Below are 21,021 nucleotides of genomic sequence, written 5' to 3'. Positions count from 1 at the left end.
TTACATTGTGTAGCTAAATAACTATAAATTTCTCAATATTTGTATTGTTTAATAAATTCCAATATGACTACTCCCCTCTAGAGGCACCAGTTTTGACATCTGAGCGCAGTGTGATCACTGTCTATGAAGGCAGTGACATCCAGCTCACCTGTGCACTGATAAGACATTACCCAGCGCTCACAGAGATCACCTGGTACAACAACTCAAAGCTGAACATTAGTGACATGCCCAAAAAGTACATCCTCCAGCAAGCTGCACCCTGGTACAACCTCACAGTGCGGGACACAGACAGTGCGGTGGACAGTGGGCAGTACTGGTGTTCTGCTGCAAATGCTGTTGGAAGAACAGAGATGCCCATACAGTTGCAAGTGATGAGTGAGTTCAGTATTAATTCATTTACACTGTGAACGAGAAATAATTGGATAATTAACTACTGTATACACACTAAGAAAAGTAAGTACAGATTTGTACTTAAAAGAATACAAAGCTTGTCGCTGGGGCTGTACCTTATATTGAGGTACAAAAAAGTACCTTTCAGTGAAAGTCCTTTTTTGTACCCATGGTTTTTGTGCCAGTTATGATTATAAACATAATAAACATTATCATCAACTAAATATGGCTCAAAAACTTGATGATCCAAAATTGTCTGGCTTTCAAATAAAAAATGTGCAATTAAAATATATATTGTTTATTAGTACAGTGAAACAGAATACTGAATGTACCCTTGGCTGGTTAAATGGTACAAATTTGTACTTATTGCTGTTAGAAATTACTTTGTACTTTAGAGGGAACAAATCTGACCCTGTAAAGACCAATATTGTACCACTGAGGGTACAATTATGAAGAGTGTACCTTTGAGTACAAAAAAGTACTCATATCGTACCTCTGTTTTTTAGAGTGTAGGTCTGTGATCTGTCATGCCACTGACTGATTTTCTTTGTAACAACCAAAAAACATTAACTCAACATCATTAACTTTCATATCAATGCCTGTTTAATTCAGAGTACCCAGTGCCTCCAAACATCACCATCAGTAAAGTCACATACAGCGGCCGCCAGCGGACAGACGTTAACGTGGAATGGACAAACCAGACAGATGGTGATATCACTGGGTTCATTATAGAGTACCAAAGGCTCCCCAATCCTCTGGAGAGGAGTGACATTGCCTCTCTCTGGCAGAAAGTGGCAGTAGATGTTCAGCCCAGCGTCCACAACTACCAGATCAACAATCTGGATCCTGGCAGAGCATACACTTTCCGCGTCACAGCGGTGAACCGGCGCACCGTTGGGAATCCTTCTGACATCAAGAGCCCAGGTGAGAACTGATAGGATACTGTAAAACTGGCCAATACAGTTACAGTACAGTTACAGTGTCTTCTGCTGAGTATCAGTTACTACATCTTGTACTGTCTTTTACATCATGTGACAGTGTCCATGTCAGTGTCTAAACCCTACCCTGTGCTGAGTGATCCCTCACCGGTGGAAGGCACGCCACTGTGGATGCGCTGTGGTCTGGAGAATGGCACGGAGCCCATTAATTACACATGGGAGCAGGAGAGCCAGAGTGGACTGGTCACCACGCTGACTCAGAGCAGCAACAGCAGTCTGATCAACATATCCTGGGTCACACGTAACCACACAGGCTGGTACAGGTGTCTGGCCAAGAACGAGGTTAACCAGCAGTACAGTGACCGAGTCTGGTTAGATGTTATATGTGAGTACATTAGAAGGTTTTCAGATACACTTATCTAAAAAAAAAAAAAGCACCAAGAAGGAGTTAATGTAGTAAAATGAAATTTTATATGTGAGAATCATATGATCATATAGGTACTAGAGGTGGGCGATACTGGAATTTTGGTATCGATCTGATACCAATTAAATGCAGGGCAAGTATTGCAGATATCGAAGCCAATACTGATACTTTTTAATATTTAAGCTTCATACATCCAAAGGAGGATAGAATTTCACCAAACATTGTATGTGACAACAAAATACTTTATCACCATCAAAAATTTTGTTTAGAAACAACAGAAACAGTAACATAACAAAGTTTGCCTTAACATTAGGAAAATGTATATATTTTGAGGTAGAAAAGGAGAAACCACAATACAAAATACAATGGTCCCTCACTAGACATCTTTCCTAGTTCTTTCTTCCTTGTTTTCTTTTTTCTAATAGAATTACTCTTAGGAAAAACAATAAAAATAAGGAATTTTCCTCCTTTCATTCCAATTCTGTTTTTTTTCTTAAATAAACAGATTATAAAAAAAATATCCCCCCAAATAAAAGCTTGAGTATCAATCTTTTTACACAAGTATAGCTCAATACCAATACCAGCGTTGGTATGGAGCGTATCAATATTTGAATCGATCCGCCCACCTCTAATAAGTACAGTAAGTGAAAACAGCATTAGTACAAAATAATGAGTTTATACATTTGAAAGAAGGCTCACACAATTAGAGTATGATTGAAAAGTTACTTTATTTCAGTAATAGGGAAGCATGAAGTGCTGTAAGAATTTGTGGGAAAACAAAACTGCACTGACTTTAGACTTGATAATAAAACACAGTGGATCAACACCAGCAGATGACATGTCTCTCCAAACCATCACTGATTGGTGGAGACCTCAAGCAGTTTGGACTGTGTGTCTCTCCACTCTTCCTCCAGACTCTGCTCCCTTCATTTACAAATGAAACCAAAATTTACTGATGGTTAAAGATGGTTTGGAGAGACATGTCATCTGCTGGTGTTGATACACTGTGTTTTATCAAGTCTAAAGTCAGTGAGGGAGGCAAGTTTTGTCCTCTTGTTGCATCTAGGTGTGTTATTTTGTTTCTGTTAATGATTTTAAATCATAGTCATGAACACTCAAACAAGTTTTTCAAGTATTAAATAGTAATGAAATAAGACACCTTCAGTAGATTCAACTGCTGAAATAAATATTTTACAAATTATTTGATTATACTTAGAAAATCCTGACAACAATGCAAAAAATAAGAGTTTTTAGACATATAAACTAGATTTAAGAGGATTTACCTTTTTGTAGTATACAGATGTATATAAAGTGTGATTGCATGCATGTTGATAGTTGTCTGTTCTGTGCAGATGGTCCAGACTTGCCTCAAATTGATGTCACACCCTCTTCAGGAACAGAGGGTGGCTTCTCTGCCCTGGAGAAAGGGAACATTTCCCTCATGTGTCAAGCCTCCTCAAACCCTGCCAGTCAGTACTACTGGTTCTACAACAACTCCCACATATACAGCAGACCACAGCTCACCATTATCAAGATCCTGAGGATGCAGACAGGCAACTACACCTGTCAGGCCAAGAACAGTTACCTCAACACTACTTCAACAAAAACTACAACTCTTACTGTCTACTGTAAGTGCTCTAACACAACATTTGACTATCACCACATGAGTAAAGTAGCCATATCTCTTAAATCTGTCCATTTGTGTTGATTTTATTATTTCCTGTCCTTATATGCATACATATAATGACTGTGCTTGCTAAATCATTTACCTTTGGACCAGTAGGATCAGAGGGCACAGGGCAGAAACCTGTTAAACAGGAACTTTGCAGAAAAAGTACCAGAATATATAGGGGCATCAAAAAAAATTTGAACACCTTTAAAAAGTTATTTTATTTTATTTATTTTAGTAAAAAGTTAACAATGTGAAACTCATATATTATATAGATGTATTAGACACAGAGTGATCTATTTTAAGTGTTTATTTTTTTATTGTTAAAGATTAAACCTATTAATTATTATATAAGACCAATAGGTACTTTTGGCAATGTGGGCAGTGTGCCAAGTCCTGCTGGAAAATGAAATCCGCATCTCCATAAAAGTTGTCAGCAGAGGGCAGAATGAAGTGCTGTAAGACTTTTGGCAGTGTGGGCAGTGTTCCAAGTCCTGCTGGAAAATGAAGTCCGCATCTTCATAAAAGTTGTCAGCAGAGGGCAGAATGAAGCGCTGTAAGACTTTTGGCAGTGTGGGCAGTGTTCCAAGTCCTGCTGGAAAATGAAGTCCGCATCTTCATAAAAGTTGTCAGCAGAGGGAAACATGAAGTGCTGTAAGAACAACTTTTATGGAGATGCGAATTTGGTTTTCCAGCAGGACTTGGCACACTGCCCACACTGCCAAAAGTCACTCTGGACAGAAGCGTCAGTTAAATGCCATAAATGTAAGTGTAAGTATTGTTGCTGTGAACATTTTTACTCATTATATGGCTGCACCTAATAAAGTTACCAGTACCAGTCAAAGGTTTGTAAACACCTCTTCTCAATTTATATATTTTTTTCTCTATGTAAAAAAATATTATGATTGTAGAATAATATTGAAGACATCATGTGACACTACACAGACTTCACCAGGACCCTTTATTAATTCAGTATTTGGTGGAATTAAATTTGAGTCATCGTGCAGTATTATTTTTTAAAGCCTTTTCCCTTAAAATGTCTTTAGCCAACAGTTGCTATTGGTTACCAATGGAAATAAATAGGTTAAATTTAGGAAATATGAGTGTACTATTTACATGACTACTTGAATAATCAGATAACTTTTTTTTTTTTATCTGAATACAAATAATGATTTGTACCTCTAGATCCACCAGATGGAGCTCCATCATGTAACATGTCCCCAGTGAACAATTACTCTGACCTGGCCCTCTCCTGCTCCTGGGTGGGTGGAGACCCTCCAGCTACTGTGAAGTGGAGTCCATATTCGAATGGAACAAAAAACAGAGAAGGAATCACAAACATCACTCAGATCCAGTCAGGTTCTGACACAGCTAACAACTCTGTGTTCACATGTTATGGATCACATGTGGCGTTAAATGTTCCACAGAGCTGCACCACCAGAACATGTGAGTGTTGGAACATCAGTGTATGAGTGTTTTGGACTGTTTAATCCAGAATCAATCCACTAATCAGTGGCAGTGTCTTCTGTTTTCTAGGGCTTCCTTATGGAGAACCCCAGTGTTCTGCTAATTCCAGTTGGGATAATGAGTACCTGCTGCTGTCCTGCTCCTGGGAGGGTGGTGTTCCTCAGGCTCTGCTCTGGTGGGCCTCAGGTTCAGGGGACATTCAGGGCTCATCTGAGGAGAACTCCAACAGTCTGCTCCTGAGATCCAGTTCCAATTACAGCGGCAAGGCCTTTGTATGCCATGCCAAACATCCATTAGCCAATAAGAGCAGACAGTGTGTGTTAAAAATGGGTAAGGATTGTTTCTAACCGTGTTTAAATACATGGACTCTAATGAATTAATCTATTTTTTGTCAAATTTTATCATTTCAAATATTACTCAACTACTTTGGGTTAGGTCAAGGTTTGCAGCCATATACTGTATTTTAAATGGTCTTTGAGTTAAATCGACATATGATAATTGAGCTTAGCTTGTTAGTTATTGGCAGCTTCTTTTCCATTGGCTTCTGGATCCATTTATTTGCAGAGTGGTCATTTCTTCCAGTTTCTGACATTTACCGTCAGTGTGTAGTCATTCCCCCCAGGCTACCTTAGGTAAACTTGTAGATTATGTATTATGATTAACTCTCTGGTCTTGAACTTGTCCTAGGGTCATTGACCAATCCTGACATGTTTGGTGTCAAACAACTCAGCAGAGCTTAAGCCTCAATTATTTAAAAAAAAATTGACATTTATAATTTATATGGCCTCTATGTGCAAATAAGTCTTACCGGGGCGCAGTCAAATTTACTCTAACATCTATAACTTCTGAATGCTTAACCTGACATTAATGCCACTTCAGACATTTGATCATAACATGACTCTGAGGTACCATGTCAACTTATGTAGACATACGCCCCCCAGGGGGTGGAGCCAATGCAAGAAAACTGTTTTTCAAGAACTATACAAACTATCAAGCTCCAAATTGGCAGTTATCATTATGGTCCTATGCACTAATGATACACATAAGGAAAATTGAATATGTATTTTTTTTGAGGTCGCTATTAGTTTAAAAAGCTGTTAAATTAAAAAAACATAATTTTCTGAGCTGCTAACTCTGTGTTGTCTGTGTGCTCTACTCTTCACTCTGCAGCATTTCTTTCTGCATCTCGTTTTCTAAGTGTATATCAAATTTATATTTTAGTTAAATGAAACCAAAAAGAAGACCAAATACAAATTGGTTTTACTCACTTGGTCAAATGTAATAAAAAAAGCATAATAAGTTTTATGCATGCATTTTTAGCTGTATATTAAAAAACTAAACTGTTTTCCTCACATTATTTAAGTTAATTGAACTATCCAGGCTTACAGTGCAGTGTAAAGTGCTGTTCCATGTGCTTTTTGATTCCAGAGGCTCCAGTGTTGGTGGCTCAGCGCAGTGTGGTTTCAGTCTTAGAAGGTAGTGACGTCCAGCTCTCCTGCATTCTGAACCGAAGCTACCCTGCCGTCACAGAGATCAGCTGGCGCAGTAATACACAGCAAAGGGTAGAGGATAAACCCTTAAAGTATACTGTGAAGCAAGCTGCCGGTTGGTCCAACTTGACGGTGCGGGAGACGGACGGCATGACAGACAGTGGCCAGTTCTGGTGTTCTACTGCGAATGCTGTTGGAAAAGCTGAGATTCCCATCACACTGCTGGTGATAAGTAAGTTCACTACAAACATATAACTAATGTATCATAACCTACATGCTTTACTAATTTAAGATAACAAGGATATATTATGATATATACATTCTACAAACCCATATTAAAGTGGCAGTCCGTATTATTTTGTTTCTAAACTGAAAGCAGAAGCATTTCTGAGTGGAGGAGGGGTAAAAATATTGTGTTTTATGGTACCAGTGTGCTGAAACCACCATCCCTGCTAAGCTTAATGTATTCATTCTAAAAACTGGGGTGTCGGGTCACTTTTCCCGGGAGTTCTTTTTCTGGCCATGTCACACGTCCTTATGTACTTATGTCACACATACAGCCTCTAAAAGAGAATTGGGCTCAGTTTTACTGAACGTGAGCGGCTGGTGGAGCAATGGTGACTTCAGAAGAGGAAACTCAGAGCTCAGTAGCTCATTCACCCAGAATAAAATAAAAGAAACAGAGTTTCTCTCTCTCTGACTGAACATAACCTGGAATCGGATTCATCCGCTCTGAAAGGAGACCGCATCACACCCGCCCAGTTCAAAATGATTCTTCTGCATGCTCGGTGCAATTACCCATTCTCACCAGAGAGGGCCCTAAATGCCAAAACTTATGTACATCAGCTTTAAAAAAATGTAAGGTCTCGTCTTGGTCTCAACATCAGTTGGAATTGATCTTGGGCCTAGAGGTGAAGTAATAACACCAGTTATTACCTGTATATGAATTATAAAAGATTATATACAGAAAAGGATAAGCAGACAAAGACAATTCTGAGAATCTTTATTTATTTTTTAGAATTGTATTTCAAAATTTGTCTTATTTCTCTCTCAGTTTAGCTAAGCCAATTGTTCCACACATGCAGCTCCTATTCAGCTATAAATACCCCATCACAGGTAATGCCAAAACACCAGGAGGGTGAAGACTAGCACATGCCTCCTCTGATACATATGAAGTCAAACTCTGCCTCTTTTCAAACTGCTGCTGATGCAGCCTTGCAAAGAAGCATCACAGCACTAACGCTCAGAGGAAAGCGCAGCAATTCGGTTCTGATACATCAGCTCACAGACGCAGCCTTGTGCTGATCCACATCACCCTAGGAGTGATGAGGGGAAAGATCGCCATCTACCCAAACAGGGAGAGCAAGGCCAATTGTGTTCTCTTAGAGCTCCGGCAGCTGATGGCAAGCAGCATAACCGGGATTCGAACCAGTGATTTCCTGATCATAGTGGCAGCACTTTAAACTGCTAGACCAATTTTCAGTGTTTTCATAAAAATGAAAATAATTCTTCCTTTTCAATATCATATTGTGTTTTGCAGTGCCTGTCTCCAAACCGTACGTCTTGCTGAGTGACTCTTCACCAGTGGAAGGCATGTCGCTGTGGATGCGCTGTGTTGTGGAGAAGGGCACAGGTCCTGTAAACTACAGCTGGGAGCAGGAGAGCCAGAGTGGGTTGCTCACAACACCGGCCAGTTGGAACAACAGCCTGGTCAATGTCACCTCAGTCACCCGTAACCACAGCGGCTGGTACAGGTGCCTGGCCAGAAACGCTGTTAACCAGCAGCGCAGTGAGCATACATGGCTGGATGTTTTGTGTAAGTGGGTAGATAGTTATCCTTTTTACTCCATGTGTTAAATTTATATATCTGATTTGATATACTATCCAAGCATCTAGTACTGCGGTCTCTAAACCCTCTGCCTGGAGAGTTACTGTACTTTTCGTGCTGATTTCAACTCCCACCCAAATCTAACTCACCTTATACTGCTAAATAGAAAACGCTCATTGACACAAATCTAATATATGCACATACAGCTATTGAAAAGAATAAGAGAACTATGTTTCTTTTATTTTTACCAATTTGAAAACCCCTGGAATATAATTAAGAGCAAGATGGATGATCACAAGCCAACAAACTAAGCTGATGTGCTTGAATTTTTGCACCAGGAGTGCAAAGTTATCCAAAAGCACTGTGTAAGTCTGGTGGAGGAGAACATGCCAAGATGCATGAAAATGTGATTAAAAACCAGGGTTATTCCACCAAATATTGATTTCTGAACCTTATGAATATAAACTGACAGCTCTGCATCTTTTGTTATTTCAGCCATTTCTCATTTTCTGCAAATAAATGCTCTAAATGACTATATTTTTATTTGGAGTTTGGGAGAAATGTTGTCCGTAGTTTATAGAATAAAACAACAATGCTTATTTTACTCAAACATTTACCTATAAAAAATACAAAGAACTTAATTCCATATGTATCCCTCAACTGGTTCCATGTCTCTAATAATAATCTACAATATAGAAAATAATTGAAATAAAGAAATAAAGAGAAAAACATTGAATAAGGAGGTGGGTCCAAACTTTTGACTTGTACTGTTTATAGTAATATACTAGTGCATCTCAAAAAATGAAAATATAATTGAAAGGTCACTTTATTTCAGTAATTCAGTTTAAAATCTAAAAACTCATATATTATATAGATGTATTTCACACAGGGTAATCTATTTCACATGTTTATTTCTTGTATTGTTGATGATTAGAAAATGAGAATATTATATAATACTATTTGGTACTTTTGGCAGTGTGGGCAGTGTGCCAAGTCCTGCTGGAAAATGAAATCCACATCTCCATAAATGTTGTCAACTTATGGCTGTAAGACATAATCATCAACAATAAAAGAAATAAATGCTTAAAATAGATCACTCTGTGTGTAATACATCTATATAATATATGAGTTTCACATTTTGAACTGAATTACTGAAATAAAGTAACCTTTCAATTATATTCTGTTTTTTTTTTTTATGTACTAGTGTATATATACATTAGTCACATATTGCATGTCCCTGTAGGTCTGAAGGCAGCTGTTAGCTGGATCAGGTAGGAATGATTAGGGTGGATTCTAAGACTGCAGGATGGTTGCTCTCCAGGAACAGGGTTGGAGTCCGCTGATCTAGATAGTGTCTGTTACAGTTCCCAGTTGTACCAGTTGTACCAGATAACCATCCCAGTTGTTGGTGTCTCTTACCTAATTCCTAAACTTCCTGTAATTTAAGTCTTTACTATCGGCTCACACAAATCTACCCTTTGTTCTTTGATAAGGTTTATTCCAATCCAAAAATCAATTATTAATCTGCTACAGTTCAGTATGTCATATTTGTTAGACGCATCTTAGATAAACTGAAGAGTAAGCAAGGTTAAAACTCTGTGCACCTCCGTGTCAATGACTCGTCAACAGTAATAAACATTCAGTAAATGTTGCTGTTTTTTTTTTTGTTAAAGGATTTTGCGATTTTTTTTAAACCATCAAAGAACTTTTTTTTTTTTTTAATGCGACAACAGAAGAAAATCACCCAAACACTCATGTTTCCAGGAACGTTCTAAAAATGTGTGACAAAATGAAGCTTTACATCCCAAAGATGTTAGAACACTTCTTACATACCTTTTCCCAGATAGAAGGATACTAACATTTTGGAAATGTTACAAATAAGTAACACTGCTAAAACTAAAAATTACAACACTGATACAAGTGATATGCAGCAATGTTACCAGACATTTAAAAATGTTTGTTAAAAACATTCTAAGAACAATTTAATAAAACTTGGCAGAATGAGTGTTCTATGAATGCTAACTTTAACATTCATAAAATGTTCTTCTAATTAAAAATTGTTAGCTAGGTTTTTTCCTTTACTTTAGTACACAATTCACAGTTGCTGAACTTATTTATTAATCTAATAAAACAACAATTTTCTCAGTTTTTAGAATTATTTAAGTTTTATGTCCCTTAAAGAATTCTATTGGTATAGAGAGTTAGGGGGACTTTATGCAACACTTAAGAATTTTCTTAAGGGAAATTCAATATTTAACCCTTGTGTGGTGTTCGGGTCTGTGGGACCCGTTTTCATTTTTCATCAAATGATACTAAAAAAATATTTTTTCTAACTCAAACTCATTGGCATTGGCTATTTTTTTGTGAAAAACATATATCAAAACACATGTTCGATAAACACACACTGTACACCCCCCCCCCCCCCCCCCCCCAAAAAAAAAAAAAAAAACACACACATTTATATTACATACAGTATGATTGGCCAAGGGCTAATAAACATTGCTTCATTTGTAAATTTGAAACTAAACAAATTTTCTACTCATATCTTGAGTTTAATTCATTTTCTTTTACATTTTATTAAAAAACTAATAAAAAAAAGTAGCACTTTTTGAAAGAAATGTAACATAAGAAAGGTAAAGGGCAAATATTAACCATGTAAGCTGCTTATATTGCTTGCAATTTAGGTGAAGCGAGCATGTGTAAAGCATTTTAATGTAAAATTGCTTAATTTTGCTGAATTAAATACAAGTAACAAAGTAAATGAGTAACAAAAATATGAACACCACACAAGGGTTAGGGGGATATTTAGGGGTCCATATCCTGTCAAAAAGCTATTAGAAAACACTTAGGCCATTTTTCCGCAGCACATTTACCTTCAAGGGGTTTTTAAAGACAATCCCAAGGAAATGTTTCACTTAAGGTGTATTATTCAACTTAGGCATAGGTTATCTTTCAGTTTTTCTCTATGTTATATAATTTAATCAGTTCAATCGGTTTCATATTAAGTGAATTCAGTTTCGAATTTCCCTCCATATAAGTAAATATGTGTTTTCTCTGTTTTAGATGGTCCAGATTTACCTCAGGTCGATGTTGCGGCCTACTCAGTAACGGCTCTAGGATACTCCGCCCTGGAAAAAGGATCTGTTTCTCTCATGTGTCAAGCCTCCTCTAATCCTCCCTGCCAGTACACCTGGTTCTACAATAACTCAGAGATCTACACTGGATCACAGCTCACTATCACCAAGCTGCTGCGCGGGAACAGTGGGTACTACTCCTGTCTGGCACAGAACACCCAACTCAACACCCGCTCCAAGAAAACCATCACCCTCACCGTCTACTGTGAGTCTTCTCACTGCCATGGCATGGGTTTATAGGGAGTTATAGTAATAATACTAGTAGTGGGTGGTACAGGGATTATGAGTCATTAATATATCATTCATATCACTATGAGAGCTGAGCGTCCACCTTCAAATTATTTTGGCATTTATCGGGCCCAAGCACTTCACACAGTTATGGGTCCAATTGAACTCAAATGATGTGCATTTGCAATATACTGCATTTTTTGAACAATAAGGTGCACCGTATCATAAGGCACACTATCAATAAACGTCTATTTTCTGGTCTATTTTCATACAAAAGGCGCAACAGATTATAACGTGCATTAAGCGACACTAGAAAGAATGTCTACATTGAAGTGAGCAAGGGTGTCTTCATATTTCCCTTCTAATTGGGAAGCTGGGGGAAAGTACATCCTTTCAAAGTCAAACGAACGGTGGATGTTAATCTACACAGATTTCTCTCCTGAAAAAAACATTTATTTACAGTAATCTTAGATTTGTAATATTTTGTCTAAGGTAAAGTTTTCAGTAAAGTTTCTCTAGCAATAAAGCTGGGTGCAGCATCATTAGCATTAGCCGCTAACCACAGCACCTAATGATAAAGCGCACTGTTGATTTTTAGGAAAATTAAAGAATTTTGAGTGCGTCTCTACTGCACTAGTGGTGGTGGTAGATTGTCCAGCTATGATTAGCAACCTTACTGAAGGTCAGTTATTACCTGTTCAACAGAAAAATTGCCAGCTTGCTCTTTTTCCATGACTGCAGCACAATGTTTGCGTGCTGTTGTGTTATATACCAGGCAACCCTGAGTGTGGAAATAAGGGCTGGGGAATAGCAGTGGGCATGTTCGGAGAGCACACTCCACACAGATTCCAATAATAAACAGAGTTCCAATAAGAAAATACTGGCTAAAGCTCAACTGACAAGAGCTGCCAGTGCTTTAAATCAGTATTCTTCCTTCTGATTATTTTATCTGATTATCTTTGTGATCCTGATTGTGTGTTTTTTTAAATTGTGAATGAATGAATGAATGAATGAAGTTTAACTTGTATAGCGCCTTTCTAGAATTCCAAGGACGTTTTACAATTTACATGTTTTTCACACAGCCATTCATACTCAGCTCTCATCCACACACTGCTGAGAAGGGACACAGCATACTCTTAACCGGAAACAACCATCCACCTGGAGGACTGCGTCGCATTTTACGCACTACAGCATTTTACCAATTAATGCCAATTAATACCTAGGCACAGTCATACACACATTTACACACTCACACACACTAACTTACATACATACCACACATTTTATACATATACACCAGATCAATTTAGAGTATCTAATTTACCTGATCTCCACGGTTTTGGACTGTGAGGAAACCAGAGTCCACGGGGACGGGGAGAATATGGAAACTCCACCCAGATAGGGATTCTTGATTCGTGTCCTGTGACCCTTGGCATGTCAGTGTAAATTACTGTGCATACAGTCAAGACATTATATAACCCAATTGTCTTTTGTGTTATACTTTAGACTAGGTCTAAACTATGATACATAGAGCCTGTCCCCTGTTCCCTAGAAGGTTCAAAATCTCTTTGTGTGCTTTCTAAACAGAAATCTATTGAAATCTATTGCATGCTATCCACCGTAGCTGTGACACTTCTTTTCAGGAATCCTACCTTCGCTGATTTCTCTTCCCTGAAAAGGCAATCTTATCTGACCTCCTTGGGTTCAAATGAAGACGTATCTCCTTTCTTCCACCACTTAGCTAAAATAGGCCTGATTATTGGTGATCCTGTGTCACACTGGCCTTGTTTCCATAGATCCACCAGATGGCGTCCCATCTTGTTCCATATTCCCATCAAACAACTACACTAACCTGGCGCTCTACTGTTCCTGGGAGGGAGGGTACCCACCAGCGACACTTAAGTGGAGTCCATATGTAAATGGAGACAACCCACAGGGACTCGGAAATATCACTCGGATTCAGGCAGGCCCTGACACTGCTAACAGCTCTGTGTTCACCTGTTATGGGTCACATGTTGCCTTACCAACCACCCAGAGCTGCAGCACCAGGACATGTAAGTATAATAACAGACCTGACCCACACAGAAATATAATATACGCCATATACTATATGTCCCTATATCAAGAGTGGTGTTTCCGTATATGTTATCTACTGTATAAGGTATTATGTTATTATCTCATAAGCACATCACCTCTATACATACAGCTCTGGAAAAAAATAATAGACCACTTTTACCAAATTGAAAATATTAGGAATATAATATAAAGAGGAAGATGGATGATCACAAACCATTAAACCATGCTGAGCTGCTTGAAATGTTTGCTACAGGAGTGGCATAAAGTTATCCAAAAGCAGTGTGTAAGACTGGTGGAGGAGAACAGGCCAAGATGCATGAAAACTTTGATTATAAACCAGGGTTATTCCACCAAATATAGATTTATGAACTCTTAAAACTTTATGAATTTGAATTTGTTTTCTTTGCATTATTTGAGGTCTGAAATATATATAACATATACCTATAAATAGCAAATTCAGAAACTGAAGTGGTCTCTTAATTTTTTAAGTACTGAATGTAGATATAGGTTTGTAACATGTATGAAACACCTATAATACTATTTTTATATGTACATACATTATGGATTTTTATTCATGTGGTTTTATTAGATGTAGTTGCATCCATGTATACTAGATATATATATATAATAAATTAATCTAAATAATTAGTAAAAATCATTTTTAAAACATAATTCTGTGTACTTCTAAAATGTATTTTACATTCATAACCATACCATCTTTTTATGGGCTTGTCTTTCACATTGACAATCATACTTATTTTGAGAGCCAGACATACCGGTATATAGAAAATACTGTATATTTCAGTAACACTTGACAACATGACAACATTAATCAACAGTACTTACTATAGTAAAGTAAGGTTTTAACTAATTATTAATTGATATTATTTAATACATTATTACGCATTACATAATTTTTCCTGAATAATTGAAACATTAAATTTTAGCTTAATGCTTAATAATGTCTTAAGTTGTGTCAATTAATAATTTGTTGAGATATTTGTTTATAAGTACTGTCAATGATTAAGTCCAATTTCTAATATTGTATATACATGTATGTTTTTCCTTTATATGGCCATATATATTCCATATCTGTTTAGAATTTTAGATATGTACATAGTGTATTTTACATTTGTAAAAGGGGGCATCACAAAAATTATGTATATATTATGTATATATATTTTGAAATATATCTAATAACTCTCTAATAACTTGAAATAATAAAATACAATGCATTTCCTGCACCTTTTCCAATATGCTGTCGTCTCCAGGGCTGCCCTACGGAGAACCCCAGTGTTCTGTATATGTGACTCGTAATAATGAGTACCTGATGCTCTCCTGCTCCTGGGAGGGTGGGTTTCCTCTGGCTCTGCTGTGGTGGGTATCAAGTTCTGGAGACATGCAGGGCACATCTGAGGAGAACTCCAACATCCTGATCCTGCGCTCTGGTGCCACGAACAGTGGCAAAGCGTTTGTGTGCCATGCCAAACATCCACTAATTAAAGAGAGCAAGCAGTGTGTGTTAAAGCTTGGTAAGTTCTGTTTATTAATATTACATTACTCAGAAATTATATAAATTATACACTGTATTGCTAAAAGTAGTCACTTGCCCAGTTTGATGATTGCCAAGAGAACGGTACTTGTCTAACTGCATTGCGCCAGGTGAAAAAGTTTGGTGAAGGGGGGATAATTAGCCCCTTAGTTAAAAATAGATTAGTAATTAGATATTAGTCATGTTCACATGCATTTAAAGACAGGGAAGCGAATACTTTCGACAGTATATTGTAAACATATAAACATATAAACATCAATAAGCCATAAAGTTTCCATATTTACAGAGGCTCCAGTCTTGATGACACAGCGCAGTGTGGTCTCTGTCTATGAGGGTAATGACGTCCAGCTCACCTGCATTCTGAGTAAGAACTATCCAGCAGCTACTGACGTCACCTGGTACAATAACTTAAAGCAGAATGTGGGAGATACACCCAATAAATACATCCTTCAACAAGCTGCAGCCTGGTCCAACCTGACAGTTCGAGAAACAGACAGCAGGATAGACAGTGGCCAGTACTGGTGTTCTGCTACAAACGCTGTCGGAGGAGCAGAGATCCCTGTTTTATTGGTGGTGATGAGTAAGTGTCCTTTAAAACTAATGTTTATCAGCTTAAACCACATTGCAGCAAAACATGACTTGTAAATTCCAGTAACACCATTTAATGCTTTTATAATGAACTAATGAACATGTTATAACACAAGCATAATTGTATATAGTGGGTTTTAAAAAGAATGTAATGTATAGGTCATTCCTCATTATAAACACTATAAGCATTATGTGAGAATTGGTATGTCTTGTTCCTGGTACATCCGTTATTCAGGATGGGACCAAGCTGACCGGTACAGAACCATCACTTATATCGTTATGACTCATTGTTGAGTGATAACTTAACCAAAGTCACACAGTGCAGAAACTGGCGTAAAAGGGCCCAGAGCAACAGAGTTAGAGATTCTATTCTCCTTATAACAAGTCAGTGGAGCCTCACAATGATTTAAACAACGTTATGTTGTTTTAAAGTCTGTTTTTACTAATTATTTTCAGGTCGGACTGGTGTTTGTTTCCTCTTTTTCCCAACAGCCAACTTTTCCACATTTTTTATTTTTCATATGCTTGATTCAGGATACCCAATGCCTCCAAACGTCACCATCAGCAAACTCACATACAACAGCCAGCAGCGCAGAGATGTCACTGTGGATTGGCTCCTGCAGACAGATGGTCAACTCACTGGATTTCTCATTGAGCAGCAGAAGCTGCCTGGTTCTGTAGGAAAGAGTGAAATTGTTTCTTCCTGGCAGAAAGTGGTAGAAAATCTGGAGCCCGGCACTCGCAGCCACCAGATCAACAATCTGGAACCTACTGGAAAATATGCATTCCGTGTGACGGCTGTTAATCACCGCACCACTGGACATCCTTCACAGATCAGGAGTCCAGGTAAAAACTTTATATTAGTTTATAGTGTACACTGTCAAATATATTATTTAACAAAATAATTGTATAGTGACCACTTTTTCCTATATAACATCCTAATTTCCAGAAAGTTAAATATCATTATCTGTTTAAAATGGACAATACAAGGCTGTAGTCACCATATATATATATATATATATATATATATATATATATATTACATCACATTTTAATACATATCTGTATATAAACAGAGGGAGATTTAGGCTGAGGCTATATTGTTTATATCATTTATATATGTTTGTGAATCTCTTTTTGCTTTATTGCTTTCTTGGCATCAGCTTATTCATTTTTAATAAATTAACATCATAGCCTGAATTAGCAGCTAAGGTGCTGCACATGATTTTAATTTTAGATATTTTAAGTAGTAATAAATGGGGTATGGGGTGTACTAACTAACTAAACCATTTGTGTAGACTGGTCTTCATATAACAATGCAAACTTTGCTGTATATTTGGTTATGGTTATAGTGTATTAGTCCATAATAATAACAAAAAAATAATCCTGTTTAACTGGTGGCTACAGTCAAAAAAGTCCAGTCTTCATGGCGCGCAGTGCTTTTAAACTAACAGGCCTTAATGCCATTCTGTGTTGTAGCCCCTCCTCCCTTCCACGCTTATCCTGCTGTTATTGGAGCAGCTATTGGTGGAATGCTTGTAGCGACAGTATTGACTGTGCTGATCTTCATTTATGTCATGAGGAACCGCAACAACATCCCACGTGAGTGTTCTTCTATAAAACAGTAAAATATACATATATACACTTCAGTTTCTCAATCAGTTCCACTAATTTAGCTATTTATAGGTTTATGTTTGAGTAAAATTAACATGGTTGTTTTATTCTTTAATCTACGGACAACAGTTCTCCCAAATTCCAAATAAAAATATTGTAATTAAGAGCATTTATTTGCAGAAAATGAGAAATGGCTGAAATAACAAAAAAGATGCAGAGCTTTCAGACCTCAAATAATGAAAAGAAAACTATTCATATTCAAAAAGTTTTAAGAGTTCAGAAATCAATATTTGATGGAATAACCCTGGTTTTTAATCACAGTTTTCATGCATTTTGGCATGTTCTCCTCCACCAGTCTTACACACTGCTTTTGGATAACTTGACTATATTCCAGAGGTTTTCAATTTGGTAAAATAAAAAATAAAAACTCATCATTTTCAAGTGGTCTCTTATTTCCATATTATCATTTATTCATCATGCTTTAATGTGTTTTTGCAGGTCTCCATGATATGATATTTGGCAGGTAAATAAATTTAATTACAAATAAAGTTTGAGTGCTTAAAGCAGCTTATTTCACCAAAAAGGAGTGTTTCATTTTTTGCTAACATACTGTTTGCAGTGCAGCATTCCCTGATTATTTGTTTTAAACTATAATCTCTAACAGCCAGTCCAGAGAAAACATCAACCTCCCAGAGGACGAGATCAGTGGAGGAGCTGAAGGACACTGAGAGGGTTCCTCCAGTTCAGGTTTTACTGAATAAGCATAAACAATTTTCACAGTCTACTTTTAAGATGATAACTGAATACAAAATTAGAATATAATTGAAAAGTTACTTTATAGTAAGTTCAGTATAAATTCTTATTTTAGTAAATGTGAAATATATTATATAGATGTATTACACACAAAGTAATCTATTTTATTTATATTTTATTGTTGATGATTATGGCTTATAGCCAATGAAAACTCAAAAATCAGTGTCTCAGAAAAATAGTATATTATATACAATATAAGACCAATTGGTACTTTTGGCAGTGTGGGCTGTGTGCCAAGTCCTGCTGGAAAATAAAATCCGAATCTCCAAAAAAGTTGCAGAGCAGAGGGAAGCATGAAGTGCTGTAAGATTTTGTGGGAAAACAAAACTGCACTGACTTTAGACTTGATAATAAAACACAGTGGATCAACACCAGCAGATGACATGTCTCTTCAAACCATCACTGATTGGTGGAAACTTCACACTAGACCTCAAGCAGTTTGGACTGGGTGTCTCTCCACTCTTCCTCCAGACTCTGCTCCCTTGATTTACAAATGAAATGTAAAATTTACTGATGATCAGTGATGGTGTGGAGAGACATGTCATCTGCTGGTGTTGATCCACTGTGTTTTATTATCAAGTCTAAAGTCAGTGCAGTTTTGTTTTCCCACAAAATCTTACAGCACTTCATGCTGCCCTCTGCTGAAAACCTTTATTGAGATGCGGATTTCATTTTCCAGCAGGACTTGGCACACTGCCCACACTGCCAAAAGTACCAATTTGTTTTATATAATATTCTAATTTTCTGAGACACTAATTTTTGGGTTTTCATTGGCTGTAAGCCATAATCATCAAAATGATTTTGAGTTTAACATTTTGAACTTTTCTTTTCCAGCAGACACAAGCAAGACTACATTGTGAAGGCCACACACCAATGCCTGTTGTCCAATACTTTTCTTCTGTCCTTTCAACACTTAAAACTTGTGACTTATCAGAATACACTGTTTTTTTATTAAAACACCTCTTCTACACTACCAGATATTGATTGATTTACTATATAAAAAAAATAAAGCATCTATATTGTAAAACAGTGCCTCTGTTTGCTTTTGAGTGTGTGTCTACTGGAGTGTTTGTTCACGTTACATGAAAGCGTTAGATGAGAATCTCATTAATGAATGTAGGGAGCTCTTAGTTTCCTTTACTGGGCTGTTGCTTGAAACATGACTCTCTAAGAGATATTAGCATAGTACTGACCTCAGCCTGAGAGAGGGATGAGCTCAGGAGATGAGCAGACTTAGTCATCACCTGTGATTAGAGTGCAGTTCTTCTTTTCATTGAGTTAAGTACCAAGTGAAAATGTACTGTAAGTGCCTATTGATTATGTGTGTATTAAAGTTGTAGCGATATTTAATAGAACAATGATTTTGTTCATAAACATTTATGCTGTGGAAGTTTGTGAGATTATAGATTATAGACATAATGCATCAGAAGCTGTTTTTAGTGTTATATGTCAATATCAAGAAACATTTAACAAAACTGGTAGGCAGTTAAAAACACACAATGAGTCATGCTATAATGATAATTTTTTACTTTTTTCTTGAATGTTACAAGAGCTTATAAAGATTTGCATTATGGTGCATTATAACATATATTTGTACAATCCAAGTAGATTAAAAGATAAAGCTAAAAAAACACTTTAATTTTATGAATTTTATAAAATTTTATAAAAATGTGTAAAATTATGCATGGTTGTGTTTGCTTTTCAATTAGTCACTAATTCCTCTCCATAGTTCACTACATACAGTGTGTCTAAATGTTTGTGGACACCCCCTCTAATAAAGGCATTCATTCGCTTTAGGTTCCACCCTTTGCAACCTGACACAGATATGCAAATACACACACATGCATACACACTAAGAAAAGTAAGTACAGATTTGTACTTAAAAGAGTACAAAGCTTGTCGCTGGGGCTGTACCTTATATTGAGGTACAAAAAAGTACCTTTCAGTGAAAGTCCTTTTTTGTACCCATGGTTTTTATGCAAGTATAGATCATATAGATTATAAACATTATCATCAACTAAATATGTGTCAAGAACTTAATGATGCAAAATTGTCTGGCTTTCAAATAAAAAAATGTGCAAATAAAATATATATTGTTTATTAGTACAGTGATACAGAATACAGAATGTACCTTTGGCTGGTTAAATGGTACAAATTTGTACTTATTGCTGTTAGAAATGACTTTGTACTTCAGAGGGCACAAATCTGACCCTGTTAAGACCAATATTGTACCTTTGTGGGTACAATTATGAAGAGTGTACCTTTGAGTACAAAAAAGTACTCGTTTCGTACCTCTGTTTTTTAGAGTGTACACACACTGGTGGACTCAAGGTGGGCAGGGGGGGTAGCTGCCCCCTGGTGCCACATGGTTTTATTTTTTTTTTCAACAAAGAATTATCTTTTTTACATGATGTAGTTTCTGAGAAAAATGATGTCCACATATGAGGACTTTAGTTTTATACTTCTATAGAACACAATGAAACGAAAAGTGTTAAAGTGCTGCTTTAACACAAAGACATAAAGTAAAAAACATAAACATTTACTGTATTTACTGTTTATTTAAATTTCAAAACAAAAACTGTTTTATGTTAAACTCTTCGACCACCTGTAGGTGACAGTATAACGGCCTCATAAGTGGCCTCATTAGAGCATGTTTCCAGTAGAAGTTCATGTACTAGTTGGCGGCGCTGTGGTTTAGCTGTTAGCACGTTCGCCTCCCAGCACTGGGGTCTTGGGTTCAAGTCCCTATCTGGGTGGAGTTTCCATGTTCTCCCCGTGTCTGTGTGGGTTTCCTCAAGGGACTCCGGTTT

General features: G+C 36.9%; 1 protein-coding gene across 1 annotated transcript; it reads left to right on the top strand.

The window, feature by feature from the left end:
- Nucleotides 1–88: 88 nt before the first annotated feature.
- On the top strand, nucleotides 89–19,243 carry LOC111193837 (V-set and immunoglobulin domain-containing protein 10-like 2). The gene is made up of 17 exons (XM_049466651.1): nucleotides 89–375; nucleotides 1,003–1,314; nucleotides 1,429–1,713; nucleotides 3,105–3,380; nucleotides 4,607–4,867; nucleotides 4,958–5,218; nucleotides 6,317–6,610; nucleotides 7,919–8,194; nucleotides 11,270–11,545; nucleotides 13,365–13,622; nucleotides 14,916–15,176; nucleotides 15,483–15,776; nucleotides 16,319–16,630; nucleotides 17,264–17,386; nucleotides 17,897–17,921; nucleotides 18,063–18,145; nucleotides 19,046–19,243. The coding sequence occupies exons 1-16, from the start codon at nucleotides 225–227 to the stop codon at nucleotides 18,124–18,126; spliced, it is 3,729 nt and encodes a 1,242-aa protein (XP_049322608.1). The 5' UTR covers nucleotides 89–224; the 3' UTR covers nucleotides 18,127–18,145; nucleotides 19,046–19,243.
- Nucleotides 19,244–21,021: the final 1,778 nt, after the last annotated feature.

The sequence above is a fragment of the Astyanax mexicanus genome, chromosome 17 (genome assembly GCF_023375975.1).
Source record: "Astyanax mexicanus isolate ESR-SI-001 chromosome 17, AstMex3_surface, whole genome shotgun sequence".
Lineage (NCBI taxonomy): Eukaryota > Metazoa > Chordata > Actinopteri > Characiformes > Acestrorhamphidae > Astyanax > Astyanax mexicanus.
Note: the sequence above shows the minus strand (reverse complement) of the source record. Positions and strands in the feature narration are given on the sequence as shown.